The 14963-nt window shown below is 49.2% G+C and overlaps 1 protein-coding gene across 5 annotated transcripts in view; it reads right to left on the reverse strand.

The window, feature by feature from the left end:
• The window catches only part of LOC106591223 (uncharacterized), a 34447-nt gene that overhangs the window by 6650 nt on the left and 12834 nt on the right, over positions 1-14963 (reverse strand). For all 5 annotated transcript variants that reach the window (XM_045690929.2, XM_045690928.2, XM_045690932.2 and 2 more), the window contains exons 2-8: positions 14523-14785; positions 14093-14209; positions 12706-13570; positions 7656-7835; positions 7294-7483; positions 6918-6991; positions 3597-3728 (exon numbers count right to left, since the gene is read on the reverse strand). In XM_045690929.2, coding sequence (XP_045546885.1) covers positions 3597-3728; positions 6918-6991; positions 7294-7483; positions 7656-7835; positions 12706-13570; positions 14093-14209; positions 14523-14531 — 1567 coding nt within the window. In that variant the 5' untranslated portion in view covers positions 14532-14785. The remainder of the gene's footprint in view (positions 1-3596; positions 3729-6917; positions 6992-7293; positions 7484-7655; positions 7836-12705; positions 13571-14092; positions 14210-14522; positions 14786-14963) is intronic.

Consider the following 14963-nt stretch of genomic DNA (forward strand, 5'->3'; position numbering starts at 1 on the left):
GAAGAAGAGAAGAGACGGAGAGAGAGAGACGTCCTTTCCCCCTGTTGAACTCTGTGTCTTTACGCTTCTTTCCCCCATCCCCTCCCTCCATTTTCCTCTCTCCCTTCCTTTCCCCCCGTCCCCTCCCTCCATTTTCCTCTCCCTCCCTCCATCTTCCTCTCTCCCTTCCTTTCCCCCGTCCCCTCCCTCCCTCCCTCTCTCTCTCCCTTCCTTTCCCCCTGTCCCCTCCCTCCATCTTCCTCTCTCCCTTCCTTTCCCCCCGTCCCCTCCCTCCATTTTCCTCTCTCCCTTCCTTTCCCCCGTCCCCTCCCTCCCTCCCTCTCTCTCTCCCTTCTTTCCCCCGTCCCCTCCCTCCCTCCCTCTCTCTCTCCCTTCTTTCCCCCGTCCCCTCCCTCCGTCTTCCTCTCTCCCTTCCTTTCCCTCCGTCCCCTCCCTCCATCTTCCTCTCTCCCTTCCTTTCCCCCGTCCCCTCCCTCCATCTTCCTCTCTCCCTTCCTTTCCCCCGTCCCCTCCCTCTCTCCCTTCTTTCCCCCGTCCCCTCCCTCCGTCTTCCTCTCTCCCTTCCTTTCCCTCCGTCCCCTCCCTCCGTCTTCCTCTCTCCCTTCCTTTCCCCCGTCCCCTCCCTCTCTCCCTTCTTTCCCCCGTCCCCTCCCTCCATCTTCCTCTCTCCCTTCCTTTCCCCCGTCCCCTCCCTCTCTCCCTTCCTTTCCCCATCCCCTCCCTCCATCTTCCTCTCTCCCTTCCTTTCCCCCGTCCCCTCCCTCCCTCCCTCTCTCTCTCCCTTCCTTTCCCCCGTCCCCTCCCTCCCTCTCTCTCTCCCTTCTTTCCCCCGTCCCCTCCCTCCGTCTTCCTCTCTCCCTTCCTTTCCCTCCGTCCCCTCCCTCCATCTTCCTCTCTCCCTTCCTTTCCCCCGTCCCCTCCCTCTCTCCCCATCCCCTCCCTCCATCTTCCTCTCTCCCTTCCTTTCCCCCGTCCCCTCCCTCTCTCCCCATCCCCTCCCTCCATCTTCCTCTCTCCCTTCCTTTCCCCTGTCCCCTCCCTCTCTCCCTTCCTTTCCCCATCCCCTCCCTCCATCTTCCTCTCTCCCTTCCTTTCCCCCGTCCCCTCCCTCCATCTTCCTCTCTCCCTTCCTTTCCCCCGTCCCCTCCCTCTCTCCCTTCCTTTCCCCGTCCCCTCCCTCCATTTTCCTCTCTCCCTTCCTTTCCCTCCGTCCCCTCCCTCCATCTTCCTCTCTCCCTTCCTTTCCCCCGTCCCCTCCCTCTCTCCCTTCCTTTCCCCCGTCCCCTCCCTCCGTCTTCCTCTCTCCCTTCCTTTCCCCCGTCCCCTCCCTCCCTCTCTCCCTTCCTTTCCCCCGTCCCCTCCCTCCGTCTTCCTCTCTCCCTTCCTTTCCCCCGTCCCCTCCCTCCCTCTCTCCCGTCCCCTCCCTCCCTCTCTCCCTTCCTTTCCCCCGTCCCCTCCCTCCGTCTTCCTCTCTCCCTTCCTTTCCCCCGTCCCCTCCCTCCCTCCCTCTCCCCCATCCCCTCCCTCCGTCTTCCTCTCTCCCTTCCTTTCCCCCGTCCCCTCCCTCCCTCCCTCTCCCCCATCCCCTCCCTCCATCTTCCTCTCTCCCTTCCTTTCCCCCGTCCCCTCCCTCTCTCCCTTCCTTTCCCCCATCCCCTCCCTCCGTCTTCCTCTCTCCCTTCCTTTCCCCCGTCCCCTCCATCTCTCACCGCTGGATCTTTTAATACAGGGATCATCAACTAGATTCAGCCGCAGGCGGATAGTCAGGGGGCGGAACATAATTAAAAATAATTTGTGGACTGGAATTTGTGGAATTTCTTTCCTTCTTAATGCATTTCAGCCAATCAGTTGTGTTGTGACAAGGTAGGGGTGGTATACAGAAGATAGCCCTATTTGGTTAAAGACCAAGTCCATATTATGAAAAGAACAACTCAAATAAGCAAATAGAAACAACAGTCCATCATTACTTTAAGACATGAAGGTCAGTCAATATGGAAAATGTCAAGAACTTTGAAACTTTCTTCAAGTGCAGTCGCAAAAACCATCAAGCGCTATGATGACACTGGCTCTCATGAGGACTGCCACAGGAAAGGAAGACCCAGAGTTACCTCTGCTGCAGAGGATAAGTTCATTAGAGTTACCAGCCTCAGAAATTGCAGCCCAAGTAAATGATTCAAAGTTCAAGTAACAGATACATCTCAACCAACTGTTCAGAGGAGAAGGCCTTCGTGGTCGAATTGCTGCAAAGAAACCACTACTAAAGGACACCAATAATATGAAGAGACTTGCTTGGGCCAACAAACACGAGCAATGGACATTAGACCGGTGGAAATTTGTCCTTTGGTCTGGAGTCCAAATTTGAGATTTTGGTTCCAACCGCTGTGAATTTGTGAGACACAGTGTGGGTGAACGGATGATCTCCGCATGTGTATTTCCCACCGTAAGGCATGGAGGAGGAGGTGTTATGGTGTGGGGTTGCTTTGCTGGTGACACTGTCTGTGATTTATTTAGAATTCAAGGCACACTTAACCAGCAAGGCTACCACAGCATTCTGTGGCTATACGCCATCCCATCTGGTTTGGGTTTAGAAGGACTATCATTTGTATTTCAACAGGACAACGACCCAACACACCTCCAGGCTGTGTAAGGGCTATTTTACCAAGAAGGAGAGTGATGACCCCGGCCTCCACAATCCCCCGACCTCAACTCAATTGAGATGGTTTGGGATGAGTCGGACCGCAGAGTGAAGGAAAAGCAGCCAACAAGTGCTCAGCGTATGTGGAAACTCCTTCAAGACTGTTGTCAAAGCATTCCAGGTGAAGCTGGTTGAGAGAATGCCAAGAGTGTGCAAAGCTGTCATCAAGGCAAAGGGTGGCTATTTGAAGAATATTAAATATATTTTGATTTGTTTAACACATTTTTGGTTACTACATGATTCCATATGTGTTATTTCATAGTTTTGATGTCTTCACTATTATTCTACAATGTAAAACTAGTACACATAAAGAAAAACCCTTGAATGAGTAGGTGTTCTGAAACTTTTGACCGGTAGTGGATAATATTTATCGAAAACATAATCATCTCACAATCCTGGCTTACATTTCACATATATGGGGCGGCAGCGTAGCCTAGTGGTTAGAGCATTGGACTAGTAACAGAGAGGTTGCAAGATCGAATCCCCGAGCTGACAAGGTACAAATCTGTCGTTCTGTCCCTGAACACATGTCTGTATGTAGTGTTATGATATGAAGGTAGGTTAGTGGTAGACCTGTCTGTATGTAGTGTTATGATATGAGGGTAGGTTAGTGGTAGACATGTCTGTATGTAGTGTTATGATATGAGGGTAGGTTAGTGGTTAACCCACTGTTCCTAGGCCCTCATTGAAAATAAGAATTTGTTCTTAACGGACTTGCCTAGTTAAATAAATAAATATACCTCTCTATTATACGTGGGAATACTTTTGAACAGATTTCCAAAAATAAAAACACTTGGCTGGTGTTTTTACAGTCTTTTATGTCCAACAATAAAACATTTAAAAATGTTAAATATAGTTCCCAGAAAATCTCCTCCCTTCCCGCTCCCCCTCCCTCTCTCACCACTGGACTCTTTCAGTATATCCTCCAGTCTCTGGGTCATCCCTCGTTCATCTTTGTCCACCTCTTCTCCGCTGCGCTCCACCCGTTGACCAATCACCTCCTTGATCCTCAGCAACGCCCCCAAAAGGTTCTCTACACACACACACACACACACACACACACTAAACAACATCAAAATCTGTTGAAGTAGCAGTATACTATTCAGTTCATAGTATAATGAACTCAATGTGCTCTATTTGAATGGGCTTCAGTTGGCAGGCAGAAGATGGATAATATAGCATGATGTACTACAGTTCCCATAATGCTCTCTGTCTCCTTAATACAGATAATAATCTCCCTGTAGGGGACACAGCCCACCCCTCCTCTCTTTCTTTTCACACACATCTTTCATCCTTCGCTCCAGATTTCCTTCTATTGCCTCCGAAGGACAGGCTCTCTGGGAGACACTAAACACACAGACACACACACACACACACACACACACACACACACAACTTTGTAGAGTAATGGAGGTCAGGCTGTCCAGAGTTGGCAGGTGTCCCAGCTCCAGTTATTTTGAAGTGAACTCCCCAGTCCACTGCTTATACACATGGAAACATGAGGCTTGTATACACATATAAAACGAGAGAAAGGAAGGAAGAGAGAGGGGAGTGTGTGTGTTTATGGGGTGGTGGGAGGTGAGAGAGAGAGCAAGGGAGAGAGGGAGGAAATGAAGAGAGGGAGCAAATGAGGTGAAACTCCTGCCTAGCCTCCAGCTCCTAGACCTCTGTTAGTCCCCTTCCTTCCCTCCTTCCCTCCATCCGTCACTAAGGCCCAATCACAAGCCCCCGCCCGTTCAGGCAGCGCAATGTTGGCCCGCCTTCTGGAATGTTTGGAATTCCTGCAACAAAAGGGCTGTTTGGGAGATTCCAACAGGTTAACCCGGGGTTGCCAGGTTTGACTGGGGAAGCGGAGGGGGAGATTTGACTGGGGGAGAGGATGGAGAGCAGAGGGAGGTTGTCAGGTTTGGATGGGACTGGGTAGGGGAGGGAGGTGGGGAAGTTGCCAGGTTTGGGCAGAGGAAAGGGGAGAAGAGGTTTTGAGTTGCCAGGTTTGGATTGGGGGAGGGTAGGGTTGCTAGGTTCATCTGGAGAAGGAAAGGAGGGTTAGGTCCAACTAGGGGGAGGGAGGGAGGGAGCTTCACTACAGGCGTTGTGCTGTGTTGCATTCCCATCAGTTCTACCTGATACACAGAGCGTGTTGTTTTACAGAGAGGAGCAGAGGGGAAGAGCGTCTTTGTTCTATTTTCCCCTACGGTGCTGTACCATAGAAACCATTATGCGTATGCACAATCCTACAGATGTAGGATCTTCATTTGATCTGTCTTTTGTTGCTGATCATTTTCATGCACAGCAGGAAATGAAAACTTGTAGTGTATTCAAGGTTTAAAAAGGCTTCTAAAGTTTGTAAATTCCACTTTAAAATGTCAGACTTATTTTGCCCTAATGTAAAATGTATCAACCCCTACAAGGAATTATAATCCACCTAATAATTCAAATTTCCTGTTGTTGCAGGATTATTTTCCACTGTAGCAAACTCAAATTAAGATCCTACATCTGTAGCTTCCCAATGGGCACACCACGTCATTTCAACGTGGAAATGTGGGTAATATTTGGTTGAGACTAGGGGGTGAAAGGCAGTACGGCATCCCGGCAAAATAAATAGCGGGGGAGCTCCATATCGGTAAAACAAGAGTCTATCACCAGAATTAAAACTAAATGTCTAGAAAACTGTAGGATATTACACCCTTATTTATCATTAACGCATGTCAGATGCATGAAAAATTTGCAAATGGACTTGAAAACGGGTGGCATAGCTTACGCTCCAAAATGCCACGCGGGTCGACGAGAACACTGACATTTTGCCAAGGCAGAGATGAGTGGCCGAAACACCTGCACTCAAAAAGACAGCCAGAAGTAGTGGAAATCCCAGTGTTATCACTATGTTTTAATCCGCCTAAAAGCCAAATTCCAATGGAAAAACAACGTCTGATTTTTGGTTAAGATGTCATCTAAATGTGTGTCACTGCACTTTCAACCGTTTAAAACGCACAACAAAAGTTGAAATGGGATAGTCAGATATGAACGTGTTATCACTTTGCCTTATCTAAAAGCACAACCAAATGACCTGGATTACAGATGGTGATCACTGCTGTTTTTAGATTCTGTTCTGATTATTATAGCAGGTGTGAACAGACCACAGACCTGCAGGCTTTCTACGATGCCATAAAACGACATGTGTACTTACTGTAGGCTAAACTCAACATGTGGCCATGAGTGTTACTCCTTGTAAGGCTGAATAAATACTGTTACATTGGTTTGTCAGACAGCTTTAACTTTAGGATGTTTAGTGTCGTACAGAACTAGTATTGACCTGTAATAACGCTACCAAATATCAACATTTAAAGGGTATCGAATGCTTGGATAGTTTAACCCGAGCCACTGGCTTAAAAAAGGTTTTTGGATTAGTGGGACATGTGAATTCAACATATCATTTGTTAACTATTCTAAAAGTGATATTGAATTGTGTTGAGATGTAGATTTCTTTGCCACTGACTGAGTCTGGCTTTAATTCCAGTTTGTCTACAAATGAATCACTGTTGTGTCGGATTCACGTCTCAATCTCAACCAAGAATCAAAGTTAAACAATAAGACTAAATCAAATCAAACTTCATGTAAAGTGCATTCTTTAGCTTAGATTTTGGGTTGAAATGGAGATGTGAATCCAACATATTAATGATTAACTTGAAAAAACAAAGTGAAATCAAACAATTGAATTGTCTATTTTTAGTTGAACCCTAGGTTGAATTGAAACAATAGCTGTTGATGACTTTGCAAATGCTGCATACGCCTTAATAGTCTCATTGATGATACATTTAATTTAATTTGCTCTGTTAAACCTGCCCTTTGGAATGTATTTAGTTATTAAGAGATCTCTCAATAATCATTCTCACGATAGCACATTGGTAGCAGTCAGTGACAAGGGAAAGGAGGCCTTGGTTGCCAGGTTTGGTAGAAGAAGGAAAGGGAGAGGAAGGTTAGGGTTGCCAGGTTTAGTAGAAGAACGAAAGGGAGAGGAAGGTTAGGGTTGCCAGGTTTGGTAGAGGAAGGAAAGGGAGAGGAAGGTTAGGGTTGCCAGGTATGGTAGAAGAAGGAAAGGGAGAGGAAGGTTAGGGTTGCCATGTTTGGTAGGGGAAGAAAAAGAAGAGTAGGGTTAGGGTTGGCAGGTTTGGTAGAGGAAGGAAAGGGAGAGGAGGGTTAGGGTTGCCATGTTGGTACTAACCGTACTCCTGGTTGAGTCCCCACAGCTTGATCTTGTTGGCTTCGTGCTGCGCTTTCTTCTTCAACCGACAGGCCCTGTGAACACACAAGTACTGTCAGGACACACTCCATCAGATAGATAGATAGATAGATAGATAGATAGATAGATAGATAGATAGATAGATAGATAGATAGATAGATAGATAGATAGATAAGATAGATAAGATAGATAGATAGATAGATAGATAGATAGATAGATAGATAGATAGATAGATAGATAGATAGATAGATAGATAGATAGATAGATAGATAGATAGATAGATAGATAGATAGATAGATAGAGATGGTGTTGTTCTGTGGGCCGAACAACGAATAAACTTCTCTTCCTCCCTCCGTACCTGGAAGCTAGTTTGTTCTTCTCTTTGCGGGAGCGTGCCCTGGCCACAACAGGCAGGTCGTTAACAGGACCCATCCCATCTATGGTGGCGTTGAGTTTCTGCAGCTGTTCGCCGATGTTTGTGAGCTTCACAGGGTTAGGGGTCAGGTCGCTGGCGTCCGTCTTCCTCGCTTTACGCCTTCCCTTCTTTCCTGAGGAGAGAGGGATGAGTTACAAACCAGCTGTGGAGCACTAAGCACTCAGAATAAGTTCATTATAACGACCACAGAAGAAGAAGAAGTGACGAGGTAGGGTGCCTACCCTCTCTAGATAGTGTACTAGGTAGTTTACAAGAGGTGCGCTACGTAGTTCTAGTGTGCTTACCCTCTCTGCGGTATAGGGTACTAGGTAGGGTGCTAGAGCTCCAGGAGAGGGACCATCGGACCTCCCCTCCAGTCTTCTTCTGTCTCCCAGAGTCCCGTGCGTGAGCGTGGCGGTACTCCCAGAAACACCTTCTCTTCTGGGGCCGTTCCCCTGGACCACACCCCCGCTCTGGTTCCACCTCTGGAGAGGGACAGGGACGTCAGAGATGATACACACAGACACACACACGTAGACACACACACACACACGTAGACACACACACACAGCCCCCCCGAATAGAAAAATATGTTAACATATGCGCCCACACAACTAAATGCTCCTCTATAAAAAAATAAATCACACACAAACAAATAAGAAGATGTGCATATGCAGCAGGTTCATTCCCAGTACATCATCCACTCCAGTGCTCTCAACATTCCTCCAGTCAGCACTCATGTCCCTGTTCCCTGTAAACTGGGCTTCACACCCTGGCTGTTTCAACTAGAGGCTGACTGACTCAGACAGAGCCCTCACTGCTTGGTTATGTAGCTCGTGGTGTAACGCTGGTGTGTGTGTGTGTGTGTGTGTGTGTGTGGTGTGTGTGTGTGTGTGTGTGGGGTGGGGGGGGGGGGGGGGACCAGGGCCATCCAGTCTGTCTCAACCACCTTGACTTATAGAGGGAATAACACACACACACACCACCGGACAAACACACAAACACACACACACACACACTCTGAGAGACTAGTCAAGGACCATATCACCTCCACCCTACCTGTCACCCTAGACCCACTCCAATTCGCTTACCGCCCCAACGGGTCCACTGACGATGCAATCGCCATCACACTGCACACTGCAGTATCCCATCTGGACAAGAGGAATACCTATGTAAGAATGCTGTTCATTGATTACAGCTCAGCATTTAACACCATAGTACCCTCCAAACTCGTCATTAAGCTCGAGACACTGGGTCTCGACCCCTCCCTGTGCAACTGGGTCCTGGACTTCCTGACGGGCCGCCCCCAGGTGGTGAGGGTAGGAAACAACATCTCCACCCTGCTGATCCTCAACACTGGGGCCCCACAAGGGTGTGTTCTGAGACCTCTCCTGTACTCCCTGTTCACCCACGACTGCGTGGCCATGCAACTCAATCATCAAGTGTGCAGACGACACTACAGTGGTAGGCTTGATTACCAACAACAACGAGACGGCCTACAGGGAGGAGGTGAGGGCCCTTGGAGTGTGATGTCAGGAAAATAACCTCACACTCAACGTCAACAAAACAAAGGAGATGATCATGGACTTCAGGAAACAGCAGAGGGAGCAGCCCCCTATGCACATCGACGGGACAGTAGTGGAGAGGGTGGAAAATTAAGTTCCTCGGCGATCACAACACGGACAAACAGAAATGGTCCACCCACACAGACTGCGTGGTGAAGAAGGTGCAGCAGCGCCTCTTGAACCTCAGGAGGCTGAAGAAATTCGGCTTGTCACCAAAAACACACAAACTTTTACAGATGCACAATCGAGAGCATCCTGTCAGGCTGTATCACTGCCTGGTGCGGCAACTGCTCCGCCCACAACCGCAGGGCTCTCCAGAGGGTAGTGAGGTCTGCACAACGCATCACTGGGGGCAAAATACCTGCCCTCCAGGACACCTACACCACCCAATGTCACAGGAAGGCCAAAAAGATCATCAAGGACAACAACCACCCGAGCCACTGCCTGTTCACCCCGCTATCATCCAGAAGGTGAGGTCAGTACAGGTGCATCAAAGCTGGAACCGAGAGACTGAAAAACAGCTTCTATCTCAAGGCCCTCAGACATCACTAACATTGAGTGGCTGCTGCCAACATACTGACTCATCTCTAGCCACTTTAATAATTAAAAATTGGATGTAATAAATGTATCACTAATCACTTTAAACAATGGCACTTAATATAATGTTTACATACCCTACATTACTCATCTCATATGTATATACTGTACTCTATACCATCTACTGCATCTTGTCTATGCCGTTCGGCCATCGCTCATTCATATATTTATATGTACATATACTTATTCATTCCTTTACACTTGTGTGTAAAAGGTAGTTGTGAAATTGTTACTTGTTAGATATTACTGCATTGTTGCAACTAGAAGCACAAGCATTTCGTTACACTCGCATTAACATCTGCTAACCATGTGTATGTGACTAATAAAATATGATTTGATTTGCCAGACAAACACACACACACACACACACACACACACCCTCCGCCAGACAAACACACACACACACACACACACACACACACACACACACACACACACACCCTCCGCCAGACAAACACACACACACACACACACACCCTCCGCCAGACAAACACACACACACACACACACACACACACACACACACACACACACACACACACACACACACACACACACACCCTCCGCCAGACAAACACACACACACACTCCGCCAGACAAACACACACACACCCTCCGCCAGACAGACAAACACACACACACACACACCCTCCGCCAGACAAACACACACACACACACACACACACACACACACACACACACACACACACACACACACACACACACACACACACACACACACACACACCGCCAGACAAACACACACACACTCCGCCAGACAAACACACACACACACACACACTCCGCCAGACAAACACACACCCTCCGCCAAACAAACAAACACACACATACACACCCTCCGCCAGACAAACACACACACACACACACACACATACACACACTCCGCCAGACAAACACACACCCTCCGCCAGACAAACACACACACACACCACACACACACACACACACCCTCCGCCAGACACACACACACACACACACACACACACCCTCCGCCAGACACACACACACACACACCCTCCGCCAGACACACACACCCTCCGCCAGACACACACACACACCCTCCGCCACACACACACACACACACACACACACACACACACACACACACACACACACACACACACACACACACACACACACACACACACACACACACACACACACCCTCCGCCAGACAAACACACACACACACCGCCAGACAAACACACACACACACACCGCCAGACAAACACACACACACACACACACACCGCCAGACAAACACACACACTCCGCCAGACAAACACACACACACACTCCGCCAGACAAACACACACACACACTCCGCCAGACAAACACACACACTCCGCCAGACAAACACACACACACACACACACACCGCCAGACAAACACACACACACACACACACCGCCAGACAAACACACACACACACACACCGCCAGACAAACACACACACACACACACACACACACACACACACCGCCAGACAAACACACACACACACACACACCGCCAGACAAACACACAGACACACACACACACACCGCCAGACAAACACACAGACACACACACACACACCGCCAGACAAACACACAGACACACACACACACCGCCAGACAAACACACACACACACACCGCCAGACAAACACACACACACACCGCCAGACAAACACACACACACACACACACACACCGCCAGACAAACACACCGCCAGACAAACACACACTCCGCCAGACAAACACACACACACACCGCCAGACAAACACACACACACACCGCCAGACAAACACACACACACCGCCAGACAAACACACACACACACTCCGCCAGACAAACACACACACACACTCTGCCAGACAAACACACACACACACTCCGCCAGACAAACACACACACACACACACACACACACACACACACACACACCACCAGACAAACACACACACACACACACCGCCAGACAAACACACACACACACACACACCGCCAGACAAACACACACACACACACACACCGCCAGACAAACACACACACACACACACACACACCGCCAGACAAACACACACACACACACACACACACCGCCAGACAAACACACACACACACACACACACCGCCAGACAAACACACACACACACACACACACCGCCAGACAAACACACACACACACACACACACACACACCGCCAGACAAACACACACACACCGCCAGACAAACACACACACACCGCCAGACAAACACACACACACACCGCCAGACAAACACACACACACACCGCCAGACAAACACACACACACACACACACACACCGCCAGACAAACACACACACACCGCCAGACAAACACACACACACCGCCAGACAAACACACACACACACCGCCAGACAAAGACACACACACACCGCCAGACAAAGACACACACACACCGCCAGACAAACACACACACACCGCCAGACAAACACACACACACACCGCCAGACAAAGACACACACACACCGCCAGACAAAGACACACACACACCGCCAGACAAACACACACACACCGCCAGACAAACACACACACACCGCCAGACAAACACACACACACACACACACACACACACACACACACACACACACACACACACACACACCGCCAGACAAACACACACACCACCAGACAAACACAAAAACACACACACACCACCAGACAAACACACACACACCATACAACAATAGGAGTGTGACAATAGACACCAAAACAAGGCAGAGTGATGTTTCATGAACACATATCAGTTACTCTGTCTGATATCAAATGGCTGAGATTGGCTCAACCAAAACTTTTCACATTTGCAGGAATGACAGAAGATACGCAGAAGAAAATAGAGTAGAAAAAGTGACATAGCTATGACTCATATCAAAGCTCTGAGACATTCCAGATTTTTTATTTAGTTTAATTTGATTTAACTAGGAAAGTCAGTTAATAAGAACAAATTCTTATTTTCAATGACGGCCTAGGAACAGTGGGTTAACTGCCTTGTTCAGGAGAAGAATGACAGATTTGTACCTTGTCAGCTCAGGGATTCAATCGTGCAACCTTCAGGTTACTAGTCCAACGCTCTAACCACTAGGCTACGCTGCCGCCCCAAAGATGACATTATAAACTCCAGAACTCCCTAATCCAGAACTCACCAAATTCTGTTTCTGATGAGCTGGACAGTTCTGCTTCCACCGCAGTCTCATCCCCTGCTCCGTCCTCCCCTTCCTCCTCCTCCTCCTCCTCCTCTTCCTCCTCTTCCTCCTCCACCAATACCTCTTCTTGCTCTTCCCTCTCCTCCTCCTCCTCCTCCTCCTCCTCCCTCTCTCCCTCCTCCTGCCCCTCTACCTCCTCTTCTGTCTCTGTCTCAGAGCTGGGGCTGGAGGGCGAGGGTCTATCAGCCCCCTGGGTCAGAGAGTAGTTGTGTTCCAACACTGACCCCCCCGGAAGAATCCCAGACGTCTCCGTCACTGCGGCAATGACTTCAGCCGCTGCCAACACAGCTGCAGCAACCTCCTCCTCCTCTGCCACCTGGTACACCTCCACCGTAGGAACCCTCATCCCCCCATCCTGTCCTCCTTTTTCTGTCACCCTTTCCATCGCCATGGTAACATCAAGTCCCACCTCCTCTCTGACCACCCTGCCTCTCTGGGCGTGGCCTAGACAGGGGTCGGGGGTCATCGTGATGCCGTTTCCGTGGAGATGTGTTACCATCATCGTGGTTACATGTGATGTCTGCTGCTGAGCTATGGCCTGTGCCTTCCTCTTCCTCCTCTCCTCCTCCTCCTCCTCTTCCTCCCGGGTCCCGCTCCAACGGCCCATCAGCACGGCGTCCTCTGTGCTCGCCAGCTCCCCCCCGAGGCCCAGCTTGGTGTACCGCGTGATGTCATCCAGCGCCGACACGTCCCAGCGCTCCACGTGCAGCTCCTCGCCGAAGCCCCCGTCGTCCACCAGGTCGCTTAGCAACTCGAAGGGCCGTTTCCGGGGCGTCGCTGGAGAGCCCAGCATCAGGAGCACGCTCTGAGGGAGGGAGGGAGGTAAGGAGGGTGGGAGGGAGGTAAGGAGGGAGGGAGGGAGGTAAGGAGGTAAGGGGGTAGGGAGGGAGGGAGGGAGGTGGTAAGGGGGTAAGGAGGGAGGGAGGAGGTAAGGGGGTAAGGACGGAGGGAGGGAGGGAGGTAAGGAGGGAGGATTGTTCATTGTTGACATGGTTAGAATGTGCCGTTACTTTACATTGATCTATGTTACAGACATAGAAATAGAGTGTTGTTCATTACAACTCTGTGGTGACGTCACCATAATAAACAACAGGCATGTCTGTTAACTGATAGAACATAGTAATAACAGTGTAATAACAGTGTAATAACAGTGTAATAAGTGTAATAAGTGTAATAACAGTGTAATAACAGTGTAATAACATGCAGTCCAGGTAGTGTGGTAGTAGAGCAGATTACAAGGACAAGACTGGCACATAATAAAACACCTGTTCATGTGTCAGACGCCTGGACCTTAGAAGCAATTACAAGCAGTTAGTGAGTTAGTTACCTGGTCATATTCGGTCCTGCCCCCTAGAGGGGAGACAGCCAGGGGGTAGGGGCTGAGGAGACAGCCACGGCTCCCATATGCCTCGCCAAACGCAGGCTCCATCCCATTCATGCCCGGCTATAGGACACACACACACACACACACACACACATACACACACACACACACACACACACATTACTCTGCTGAGTTACCATTTTCACTAGCATCATTACAAACAGAATAGAACTTCTGTCTAAATATATTGTCTGTAATCAGTATCAGAATCACAATCTCTGTTGTACATGTATAATTACAGGACAAGATATTTAGACAGTCAATTAATATCAATATTCAAGTTGGAAAGCCATTTTATCACCTTCACTCAAATAAAACAGCTAAAAAAACGACTCTTAGTACGGCACAGAATATCCAGAGATCAGTGGTGTACCTGAGGCATGCCCAAGGAGGTGGGTGGTGTTAGGAGGTGGTCAGGGTGCCGCTGGAGTGTTCAGCCAGAACACAACACACACACCAACAACACACTGCTCACTGACTGTTGTTGAGGATCAGGATGGAGGAAGTCTCCTGGGTCGGGCCAGATATGGACCATCTGTGACCTCACGGGGTCAGGGATGAGAGGTCAAGGCTTTAGGGTCGACAGACACACTACACATCACATGACGCGGTGCTCGCTGCTTACTGTTGGGACCGCTATAGGGGGAGAGGAGACAGGGAGAGAAAGGTATCATGGGGGTGGTTGGACTTCAATAGTCTAAACAAGATATGTGAGAGAAGTCATCTAAGGACACATAAGCAATGCTCTTGGGGCCAGTTTTCCAGATATTCAGTGCATTCAGAAAGTATTCAGACCCCTTGACTTTTTTGTTGT

The sequence above is a fragment of the Salmo salar genome, chromosome 12 (genome assembly GCF_965601325.2).
Source record: "Salmo salar chromosome 12, fSalSal1, whole genome shotgun sequence".
Classification (NCBI taxonomy): domain Eukaryota; kingdom Metazoa; phylum Chordata; class Actinopteri; order Salmoniformes; family Salmonidae; genus Salmo; species Salmo salar.